Raw genomic sequence first — 12,498 nt, forward strand, 5'->3', positions numbered from 1 at the left:
AAACAACATATGTCCAAAATATCATGTACAAACTAACGCTATGGACTGTTACCCCATAAATCAGCAGCAGCATGAGGAAAGTTTTCACCGGAAACTCATAACTAGAACATAAAATGAAGCACGCCTCTCGAGCCAGTCAGAATTATAAAGGTATAACAACACCAATTGTCAATGTTACGTTACAATGTGAGTGACTTAAAACACAATAGCCACATCAAGTGTTTATGTTTCAATTCTTTTACAGTTGTTTCCTCAAATTAATCACCTATTGATCATGCTAAGAGGACCCGGTGGTAATTGATTTGGTCTCGAGTGAGCACGCTTGCCGGACACCTGTAGAATTGTCTACCTGTCTCCCTCCCCCACTAATTACGACCCCCTGAGGCACACGCCACCGTGCAACCGGCATTGAGGTCAATTCTGGACATGGGACAGCCTTGTTACTAAATCGGTGTCAAATTCTTGTGTGAAAGACCCCCTCAGTACAAAGAACAAAGTGATGTATCGGTTTAAGCTGATACGGTTGGGAGAATTTCCAACTGATGTTCATTCATCTGTGACCAGGTAATATGGTCACCCAACAACTCCCAGGTGTCAATATTACTTTCATTAGTACAGGTAATATACAGCTTTAAAGAAGAAAGGTTTTCAATGTCCATGTACCATCATTAATGGTCGTCCGTCCGTGACCAGGTAATACACAGAACATTTAACAACTGATTAGTGTCAACTGAAGATCATGGTTATCATAATTTATTTTTACGGTACACGACTCCAGGTTGGATCAGAGGTTCTAGCCTCGTCTGTCACTTAACAATGTGGCTGCTCCATCCCTGTAATAAAATAATTTGAATGACGCAGAAAACATGCGATTTTGTCACAATAGTTCATAATTTCAAGCCGGGAGCTGTCTACATTGAAAGGAAAACACGTTTTCTCTAATTCGATGTACGACATCGAAATACCGTCGAATTTCGGTTTGTCAGAACCACAGGGGTTCGTTCCAAATGTCTGAAATACACATATGTTATACTGATATGTATCATAAGCACACAAAAGATTATTATAGCATATGTGTATTTCAGACATTTGTAACGAACCCCTCGAACACAACTGTACCCGGGATGACACGCCAAATCCTTAGTGGGTAGCGCTGTTCAATGCCAGTACAGTGTGTCTTTGATAGGAAACAAACTTTATTGTGCGATTGTGTATTCCCTAAAATTATAATGTCGGACACTCGAGTCCAGTTTCTAGCTTTGTATCGTGGTCTTCCTGTTTTTCCTTTGAAGTTGCATGTACAATGAATCTCAATACCCAGTTAAAAGGTGGAGCATAACGCGATTTACTGTTCCTGTGCCGTTTAACTCTATGCAGTAATTATGAAAAAAATCTCTTAACGCTTCGGTTTTTACCTGTAGCTTTAATTGTAATAAGATTGTAAAAAAACCACTTCAACACATTGTGCATGAAATGGAAACATTACACAAGTCTCCTGAAAGCGACTGAAATGTACATTTTCTGACAAAATGTCAAGCCCATTTTTATTTAATATAAAGTTGAACTAGCTGACTAGCTTTCAAAGCTCAAATGGAAATGATGAGAAACTAAAGGCAGGAAGTGGGGTAAGGCTTGAACTTCTAATTGATTGTTGATTGTTTTTGGCGGGAAATGTACTCCTAATTGATTTTTGATTGTTTTTGGCGGGAAATTAACACAGGAACACAAGACAATTCTGATTGGTTCTTAGAAATTTAGTCACAGTTGATTGACGGACCATGATACAAGCAATTTATTGAATGTCTATAGACTCGTGTACACTCGATATTTGGGTGGGCGTTAACTTGTTCGCTTCGAAAACTCGTATCCTCCCGTCGAAATATCTCGTGATACACTAGACATTCAATAACCATAACATAAACACATATCCAAACCTCCTCTGCTTTTGAAGATATTGTTGCAAGGTTAATTGTGCTGTTTTGCGCATTACGTCAGATCCGACAGCTGAATAATTTTGACAACGTACGGGGATGTATGAAGAAATATCTAACACTTTTTGATGAGAGACATATTTATTTGACACATCTCCGATCACATGTATTTTATGAAAGAAAAAATTCTTGTTTCCAATTAGTGTTGGGAAGCCCTGTGCACAGGTGCTCGGGTTCTGAAATACAATGTATATGTGATACATTTAGGTATCGCACATCACTGTGATAATAATAATTCGGTTCTTAGATAAATGTACAATATTATCTGTTTACGTACCACACCCCACTAGAAATCGCACATCCTTATAAAAGGGTGCAATTATTTATTATCACAGTGATGTTCGATAGCTAAATATATCACATAAAATATATTGAAAAACTCTAGCACATGTGAACTGTTTGCCTGGATGAAGGCACAGAATTGACGGGTGAAAGGTCAACTCTAGAAATGCATTGTTTTGGTCCAAATCTGATACTAATTGGGTTAGTCCCTATTCCACCTGTGGGAGAAAGCGTTTGTGACACACAGCAGGCAGGTATCTGCAAGAACAGGCGAATCAAGCATGGTTAACTTTACGGTGCCATTTAAAAACGAATCCTGCAAAGATATGTTTAACAGTTTCTTTCGTTTATGCGGCTGTCATGCCGTAAAGAACACGCCTACAACACAAGTTTCCACATGTCGATCAATCGCACGCCAATGGGCAATACATGAATAAATACTTGTACAATGATTTGCAACATTGTATCATCAGATGTGCAATTTGGATGTATTGCCAATATCAAAAATAAATTAAATATTAATTAGATGATAATGGAAGTCAATCTGAATAATGAAATATATGTATATAAATTTAGGCAAACCATGGGTAAAGAACGCACATCGTGATATGTACTTATGATGAGAGCGCCTAACTAGTGTTTACATGCAAATTATATTTGTTACCTATAACGAGTTCAGGTATGAATTTGGCAGTCGTGAACCTTTCACTAGTATTTTAATTAGCCAAAAGAGTAAGATAACAATTACAAGTACCGATCCCCTAAGGCTTTTTTCCCCGACCCGCACCTGCCTCCTGTAGTTCTACTCCCTTAAGATCTCCTCACAGCCACCTTCACATCTATAATGACCCCTCCCCAGGGGTTACTTGGGTCAGATACGAGTGTCCAATCTTAAGCTTTAAATTCACAACTAACGAATAGGTGCAAAGAGAATAAAATGCTCATTTCGATGCTCTTATAAAAAGGCTATATTGTCAAATCATCCTTTTCTCTTATGGTATGTCCATCAATGTTAAAAATATTTTATGAAGTCCGTATAATCGATATATCGGAAGAAAAATTGTAAAATATTGTAGAATTTAAATCACTGAACCGATTTAAATATAGGTCTCTGACCAGGCGTGTTAAACTTGTGACGTCACGCGGTCAAAGGCCACATGTAGCGTGATCGATAAGCACAAGTGAGTTTCTACACTAGTAGCAGTATAGCAAGAAAACGATTTGCGTAAAACAATGTCAAGTTAATTGCTACACAATGTACTGGCAAATAAGTAATATAAATATCACATAATGTAACGTTCAAGTTGACATGTTGTTTCCACATGAAAATTAATTTACGTCTTACCCAAGTTCTTTCACAACATGTCTGTCATTTCTGTTCCTCAAAAATTGTACTGATTTATGTATATGCTTATTGTATTAATTGTATGTCTATGCACTGTAAAGCGCTTTAGAGTGGCTTCTGTTAACTAGATAGGGCGCTATATCAAATGTTGTATATTATTATTATTTGAAAAACACAGCTTCCGTTAGATTTAAAGAGAAGAATTAAGGAACATAAAATAAAATGATAACAATATTGCTTGTAATTATGCAGTTCAAAAGATCACTCTCATCTTGGCTTGGACACTAAAATATTGCATTAATATATTTTATAAAACAGGTGGTAACGGACAGTTACTTGATTCCGCAGGTGCAGATTTCCATACAACAGTTTCTTTACTATCTGAACCAATTTCGGGCACTTGGATACTAAAAATTATTTGAGAAATGCCAGTATCTTTATATGTATGAACCTCAATGTGTAATTTGAGAAAAATATGTCTAAGACTTCTTAAGAAATAGCGAGAAACCACTTAATCGTTAAAACCCACGACGGCCGGTAGGCAGCCCTTTACTTTTTTTTCAATCAGATTCGAAATAAAACGTGCAAAGCAATTGATCAGAGAGACCCGTCCAATATTTCTTCTGAAATAGCGATAACAAGAAATATCTCTGGACTACAGACAGACAGGCGACTGACAATTTCAACAGAAAATAACCTTATTTTCGTATTTTATTCGACCATTCAATGAATACTATTTGAGATGTTTGATAGCCCTGAAAAGTTAACTTTTGAATTAATTACATAGGTACAATTTGATATGAAATATACATGTATAATCCGTATAGGTGGAAACTCTGTTTGATACTCATACACCAACACAAGGATAAATTGCATAAATGAAACCAGCGTACATATATCAAGAGGCTGTGTATTACATTACATACACTCAGCTATATATACTAGCCAGCTTTTTCAAATAAGGTTTTTACTTGCAAAGTATGATAATTGAGCTCTGAAAATACACGTTAAAATGGCGGCTGTGATGTGCGATATTTCATGACACCAGAGACGTATTATACGTCTGATGACACCGCCACTCCTTTCTCGTTCATTAAATTATTTCAAAAACGTATTCAGATATTACATAATATTTCTAACCAGCTTCTTTATATGAGCCATATATCCAGGATATGTGACATGTTGACACAAACTAACGAATATATGATCGAATTATCACAGGTAACTCACTGACCAGACAATCGTCACCAGGATCGATATAAGCTGTAAAACAAACACTCATAGTTCAGGTTCCGCGTGATTGCGCAGACGCAACCCAAGTTCACTGCCTGAACAATACAATCATGCGGGATCTGCGTGAGTTGCCAATCTGTATTATACGTCTCTGTCAATAACAACTTGATAACACGTTTCACTTCCGAGTGTTAATCACATGCAATATTATAGGATCTATTGTGTAACGTTCGTAGATGTGGAAGAACCCACTCCCGTGGCATTATAAAACAATCGGTAATTGAAAAAATATAACGAAACATGCTTGTTACGATCTTAGGTTTATTCATACATAATTTTATACATATATACTTCAACGGAACGGAGTTTTGAACACCACGTCCTTAAGCAACGGGGACAGATAACATACGGAAATCTTACTGTTAAACATGATTCATACAAACACACATTTATTTTTGCCAACAGAGAAAACAAATAACAAACACGTCTATGTCTGATCTTTTCCCCGTACACGTGTAACGATACCGTGGTAGCGAACCGTCGTATAGCGCTCCAGCACAGGTAGAACATACTTGTGCGGTGATGCGTGAAGTCCCCTGCTGTGTACACTGTTCCGCGGAAGCGGGCTGTCGTAGCGCTCCATGACAGGTAAGAGCTACTTGTGCGGTGAGGTGTGAAGTCCCCCCGCTGTGCCCCTAGTCGATCGTCAGTCTAATTGGTGAGTTAGATAACAAGGCTGTCAGGGAAATTTAATTGACGACCTTCTAATTTCCTCAGGATTTGTCCGGATATAATTGACGCACGTCTAATTTCCTAACGCACAACTAATATTACGGCGACAGTTTGAATATAAAATTCGTTGTTCTAATATAAAAAAAGATGTCTTGAAATAAATCACGTTGTCGGAATATACTCGTCAAACGTCTAAAAATCCGGATATCGGCAAGCAGAATAGTTGTAACAGGGTTACCAGTGCAAGAGCCAGGGTCAAAGTCAGTGATCCACTTTGTCTTTGAACTTTGGACACAAATGACCCTGATATTCAGTCAGTTGACTTATTCTTTAATTCCAACCAACTTTGCTTCATAATATCATAACAAAATGTTCATTAGTAATTGGACCCCGTAACCTGGACCTAAGGTCAGTTGACTCCTTGTCAAATTCTGACCAACTTTGCTTCATAATGTCATAACAAAATGTTCATCAGTAAAAAGATACAAAATTTGAACTTGACCTTGACCCAGTGACCTTGTCCTTTGGTCAAATGACTCCTTGTTTTATTCCCACAAACATTGCTTCAAAGTGTCATAATGAAATGTTCACCAGTGAAAAAATACTAAATTTGACCTTGACCTTTCACCCAGTGACCTTGACTTTTAGTCAGTTGATTCTCCGTTAAATTCCGACCAACTTTGCTCCATAATGTATATAAAATTTGACCTTGACCTTTGACCCAGTGACCTTGACCTTTGACCTCGACAAATCGGTCAATAAATACCAAAGTTATCAGCCAGGAACAAATGTGGACGGACAGACAGACAGACAGACGGACAAACTGACAGAGTGATTATTATAGGGCACCCATATCTCGGATACGGGGCCCTAATTATAAAACAGATATAATCAACTATGAACAGTACGTATTCAGATTAGGTGACACGGGAATATCTAAATAAGATAATCCACTCGACAGTATCAAACATGTGATAAGCCTACCTGTGACAGAAGTATATCCAGTATAGGTCCCTGGAGCTGGCTGTTCCGACACAAAACTCTGTAGATCCCCTTCAAAGGAAATGATTTAGCATTTACACAGAGCAGATACAACTTAATACAAATACAGAAATCATATTACACACTATAGTGATAAACCTGTATATTTGTGTCCAAAACATTGATTCTATTTTCTGTCCACAAGTACTTTGGGTTTCTGTATACAAAGGCAGATATTTCCCAGACTTACAGTGCTAGTTAACGTAAAGTCTGATGTTAAAATCCAGTCTGCCATCAGGAGGTAATGAAGTATTTGTTGGAGGGATAAAGCCTGAGCTTAATCCTCATTTTAATCTTTTTTGTAGGAATGCTATGAAGTACCTCGTAGAAGACGAGTCGGACATCGGCCTGCTGAGTCAGGACACGCCGTAGATTTCCCATGATCTCCAGACACAGAGCCTCGTTGCTGGATGGATTGTAACGAGCATGCACATCAACTTGGATCTGTTTAAACAAATAAAGATATTTTTTAATACAGAAGGTACTTTTCATGTTATATAGCCTTTTTAATACAGTCTAAAATCACAAATTAAGTGCAAAATGTATGTAATTAGGGACCATCAGCTTAGAGTAAAACCTGTTTAAAGAGACTACGTTTATTAACTGACAGAAATAGAGGTCGATAAACATATATGATGATGTTATTCCCTTGTTTGTGAGAGGGAAAACATATGACTTGCATGTATAGCTATAGTTCTCCTAAAACAACAGAATAACTCTTGTCATTAGCTGTGACCACTCTCCCATCCTTGACTCTTAAGAGGGAATATTTATAGTTACCTGGCTTGATGAGACTGACTGACTGGCCTGACTGGGCTGTAATCCTCCAAGGACTCGAAAATGCTTTAGGATCATTAGAAATCCATTTACACCAATCTTTCTCGAATCCAGCTGCCTGACAAAAGACTTTTTGCTTTAGAGAAAAATCTTTTAAAGGTTTTTAACATATTTGACCCCTGTGACCTTGAATATATGTCAAGGTCATTCATTTGAACAAACTTGATAGCTCTTCATCCCAGCATGTTACTGGCCAAATATCATTATAATAGGCTTCTTGGTTATTATTCAGAAGTTGTTTAAAAATGTTTTTAACATATTTGACGTAGCCCTTCATCCCAGGATGCTACTGGTCAAATATCATTATCCTAGGACGTTCTGTTATCGAGGAGAAGTTGTTTAACGGTTTTAAACATAGTTGGCCCTGGTGACCTTTAATATATGTCAAGGTCATTTGTTTGAACAAACTTGGTAGCCCTTCATCCCAGCATGTTACTGGCCAAATATCATTATCCTAGGCTTCTTGGTTATTCTTCAGAAGTTGTTTAAAGGCTTTAAACAGATTTGACCCCTGTGACCTTGAATATAAGTCAAGGAAATGCAATTGAACAAACTTGGAAGCCCTTTATCCCAGCATGCTACTGGCCAAATATCATTATCCTAGGCCTCTTGGTTATTCTTCAGAAGTTGTTTAAAAATGTTTTTAACATATTTGACGTAGCCCTTCATCCCAGGATGCTACTGGTCAAATATCATTATCCTAGGACGTTCTGTTATCGAGGAGAAGTTGTTTAACGGTTTTAAACATAGTTGACCCTGGTGGCCTTTAATATATGTCAAGGTCATTTGTTTGAACAAACTTGGTAGCCCTTCATCCCAGCATGTTACTGGCCAAATATCATTATCCTATGCCTCTTGATTATACTTCAGAAGTTGTTTAAAGGCTTTAAACATATTTGACCCCTGTGACCTTGAAGATATGTCAAGGTCATTCATTTGAACAAACTTGATAGCTCTTCATCCCAGCATGTTACTGGCCAAATATCATTATCCTAGGCCTCTTGGTTATTCTTCAGAAGTTGTTTAAAGGCTTTAAACATATTTGACCCATGTGACCTTGGATATAAGTAAAGGTCATTCATTTGAACAAACTTGGTAGCCCTTCATCCCAGCATGTTACTGGCCAAATATCATTATCCTAGGCCACTTGGTTATTCTTCAGAAGTTATTTAAAAATGTTTTTAACATATTTGACGTAGCCCTTCATCCCAGCATGCTACTGGTCAAATATCATTATCCTAGGACGTTCTGTTATCGAGGAGAAGTTGTTTAACGGTTTTAAACATAGTTGACCCTGGTGACCTTTAATATATGTCAAGGTCATTTGTTTGAACAAACTTGGTAGCCCTTTATTCCAGCATGTTACTTGCCAAATAACATTATCCTAGGCTTCTTGGTTATTCAGAAGATGTTTAGAGGTTTTTAAAAATATATGACCCCTGTGACCTTGAATATGTCAAGGTCATTCAATTGAACAAACTTGGAAGCCCTTTATCCCAGCATGCTACTGGCCAAATATCATTATCCTAGGCCACTTGATTCTTCAGAGGAAGGTGTTTAAATGTTTTAAACAAATTTGACCCCTGTGACCTTGAATATATGTCAAGGTCATTCAATTGAACAACTTAGAGCCCTTCATCCCAGCATGATGCTAGCTAAATATCGTCATCCCAGGCTTCTTGGTTTTTCAGAAGAAATTGTTTTAAGATTTAAAAGACAATTGACCCCTTAGACCTTGAATATTAGTGAAGGTCATTTATTTGAACAAACTTGGTAGCCCTTCATTCCAGCATGCTACTGGCCAAATATCATCACCCTGGGCATTTGGGTTATTCAGAAGAGGTTGTGTAAAGTTGTTTTATTTAAATTTGACCCCTGTGACCTTGAAAATAGGTGAAGGTCAATTAATTGAACAAACATGGTAGCCCATCATCCCAGTTTGCTTCTTGCCAAATATCATCATGTTGGGCCTTTTGGTTATCAAGAAGAAGTTGTTTAAAGTACAATATTGACGCCAGGCGACAGACGGACGAAGCACCATGGCATAAGCTCGCTTGGCCCTTTGGGCCAGATGAGCTAAAAATGTTCGTTTAAAAAAAATAATGAAACAATCTATACCCAAAATGAATAAAAGTTGACCCTTTGAAGTTTTCATTGAATACTGATTAAGAAATATGCAACTAGAACACTGACAGGTCAGTAAGGGTCTTGTGGTAATATATCCCCCATAATCATCAAGCTTGACATCTGACACTTGGACTTCAAAAAGAATCGCAAGGAAGCAAAATTTACATTTTACATGTACTATGATGCGAGTCTTGTTTCCTTCCACCTCCATAGTTGCTGGGCTAAAAGAAATGTAAATACAGGTGCAATACTCATTTGTTATCTTTAATTTGTTTAATTTCACCTTATATACCTCCTCCTTCAAGAGCAAGGGTCAAAGTCAGAGATCAACTTTGTCTTTGACCTTTGGACACAAATGACCTTGACCTTTGACCCAGTGGCCTTGCCCTTTGGTTAAATGACTCCTTGTTTAATTCCATAAAACATAGCTTCAAGGTGTCATAATGATATGTTCACCAGCAAAAAAAATACTAAATTTTACCTTGACCTTTGACCAAGTGACCTTGACCTTAGGTCATTTGACTCTTTGTTAAATTCCGACCAACTTTGCTTCATAAAGTCATAACAAAATGTTCATCAGGGAAAAGATACAAAATTTGACCTTGGCCTTTGACCCAGTGACCTTGACCTTTGACCAACTGATTCCTTGTTTAATTCTGAGCAATATTGCTTCAGTGTCATACCAAAATTTTCACCAGTGAAAAGATACAAAATTTAACCTTGACCTTTGACCCAATGTCCTTGACATTTGGTCAGGTTGACCCCTTGTTTAATTCTGATCAACTTTGCTTCATCATGTTATAACAAAATGTTCATTAGTGAAAAGATGCAAAATTTGACCTTGACCTTTGAATCTAATGACCTTAATCTTTGACCTCAACTTTTTACCTCAGTGTCTCTTTGTTTAATTCCGAACAACTTTGCTTCATGTCATAAAATGCTCATTAGTGAAAAGCTACAAAATTTGACCTTGACCCCTGATCCGTTGACCTTGACCTTTGATCAGTTGACTCCTTTAATTCTGAGCAACATTGCTTCAAAGTGTCATACAAAAATGTTCACCAGTGAAAAGACACAAAATTTAACCTTGACCTTTGACCCAATGACCTTGACATTTGGTTAGTTGACTCCTTGTTGATTCTGATCAACTTTGCTTCATCATGTCATACCAAAATGTTCATCAGTGAAAATATTTAAAATTTGACCTTGACCTTTGAACCTAAAGACTTTGACCTTTTTACCCCAATGTGTATTTTTGTGAACTGAACATCTTGACCAAGTTTCATGTACATCGGTCAATAAATACCAAAGTTATCAGCCAGGAACAAAATTTGTGGACGGACAGACAGACAGACACAGACAGAGTGATTACTATAGGGCACCTGTATCTCCGATACGGGGCCCTAAAAATGTATTCAAGCATATACATAATAACAATATAAATACTTAGCGCTCTACAAACTTAATCCTTGTTTAAACTATTGTTTAATTAGTTTGGACCATCATTACCAGCTTGGTTTGATTCACACAGGTTTTCAAAGTACACAGGGTGCTTTGTCACAGGTCACTAACTTATATTCCCTACCTTGAAAACATGGCTTTCCTCAGCACTAAGATGAGAGCATCCTTTAGCGACATGCTGAACTTCAGCAGTGGCTGAATGGCTTTGAGCAGTCCTTCGGCTGAGGTAGGTGTGAGGAAAGACAGATAATCAAACATCTCACGCACCTTGGGGGTAGACTCCAGTAGGATCTGGGGTGCTGACATCACAGTACTGGCCAGTAATTCTACACAACACAAACCTTCATTTCAGAGGTGACAAACAGAAACTTAAACAAGAGGTCTGTGGGGCCTGTACAAATATTGCTCACATATTATTAAACAGTGTTGGAAAAATATACACCTAAAGCTGAATTGTTTATCAAAGATTATAGCAGATATATTGGATTTAATATACAAATTCAACCTTGAGATTGAACAGCTCAGCACTCATATACAAGCTTATAACCTAGGCCTCATTGTCTCACTATTTGGTAGAGCACATTTGAACCCTTGTGACCCTGAATTTGGATCTAAGGAATTAACTTGGACACACTTGATAGCGCCTCAAATTGACAAGCTACAGGCCAAATATCATTACTCTAGTGTACAAAAAAAGGGACGAAATTGAAAAAATAATACCTGGATGCACAACTTCAGGTGGTAGTTATCATATGTGGAAAGTTTCATCACTTTAGAAGGAGTTGTCCGGACAAAAAGTTTCAGGATTTTTCAACAAGGGGCCATAACTTCGAAGAATTCCTTTATATGTTTCCCTTAATTTATTATTAAACCCTTTTATAAAAAATTGTTAGTAAATGCGGATAAACCTGTAGACTTGGGAAACATCTATGTGATGTGTAATTGTTAAGATTTTAACAAAGTCCAATAAAGCTGTTTTTGGACGCTAAAATATGAAAATATGGTTCAACACATTGCTTACACTCAATACAAATACTTCAACCTTATAATAGACAACAGCCTATTGATGGTGGTGGTCCAACACTACCCAAAACAAGAGGCCCATGGGCCTTAACGGTCACCTGATATATTTATACAGAGAGTTGATTTCGTTTTTACCATGAACAGAAATATTATTCAAAGTGACAAAAAACAATAAAACCACCTTATTCAAAATCAAGCATACAGATTTCAGACTAAAAAGGATTTGAAACTAGCACCTCTGATTCTAAACAAGGAAAATGAAGAAATTTTAGCACACTGACTCCCTTGAGCCCCACCCTACAGCCCTTGGGGGTAGGGCTGGCTCAAAATTTTCAAAGTATCAAACTGTCAACTCAAGGTTATAATTCCAATCAAGTTATTAACATGTAATATTCAAAGTATCATTTGCCATTATAAACCATAATA

The 12,498-nt window shown here is 37.3% G+C and overlaps 1 protein-coding gene across 3 annotated transcripts in view; it reads right to left on the reverse strand.

Annotated features, from left to right (window-relative positions):
* Positions 1–12,498, reverse strand: part of LOC110466301 (Fanconi anemia group I protein-like) — an 87,902-nt gene that overhangs the window by 47,404 nt on the left and 28,000 nt on the right. For all 3 annotated transcript variants that reach the window (XM_021522712.1, XM_021522711.1, XM_021522713.1), the window contains exons 14-17: positions 11,174–11,375; positions 7,405–7,519; positions 6,946–7,068; positions 6,568–6,636 (exon numbers count right to left, since the gene is read on the reverse strand). In XM_021522712.1, the coding sequence (XP_021378387.1) occupies positions 6,568–6,636; positions 6,946–7,068; positions 7,405–7,519; positions 11,174–11,375 (509 nt within the window). The remainder of the gene's footprint in view (positions 1–6,567; positions 6,637–6,945; positions 7,069–7,404; positions 7,520–11,173; positions 11,376–12,498) is intronic.

The sequence above is a fragment of the Mizuhopecten yessoensis genome, unplaced genomic scaffold (assembly GCF_002113885.1).
Source record: "Mizuhopecten yessoensis strain PY_sf001 unplaced genomic scaffold, ASM211388v2 scaffold11129, whole genome shotgun sequence".
Taxonomy (NCBI): Eukaryota; Metazoa; Mollusca; class Bivalvia; order Pectinida; family Pectinidae; genus Mizuhopecten; species Mizuhopecten yessoensis.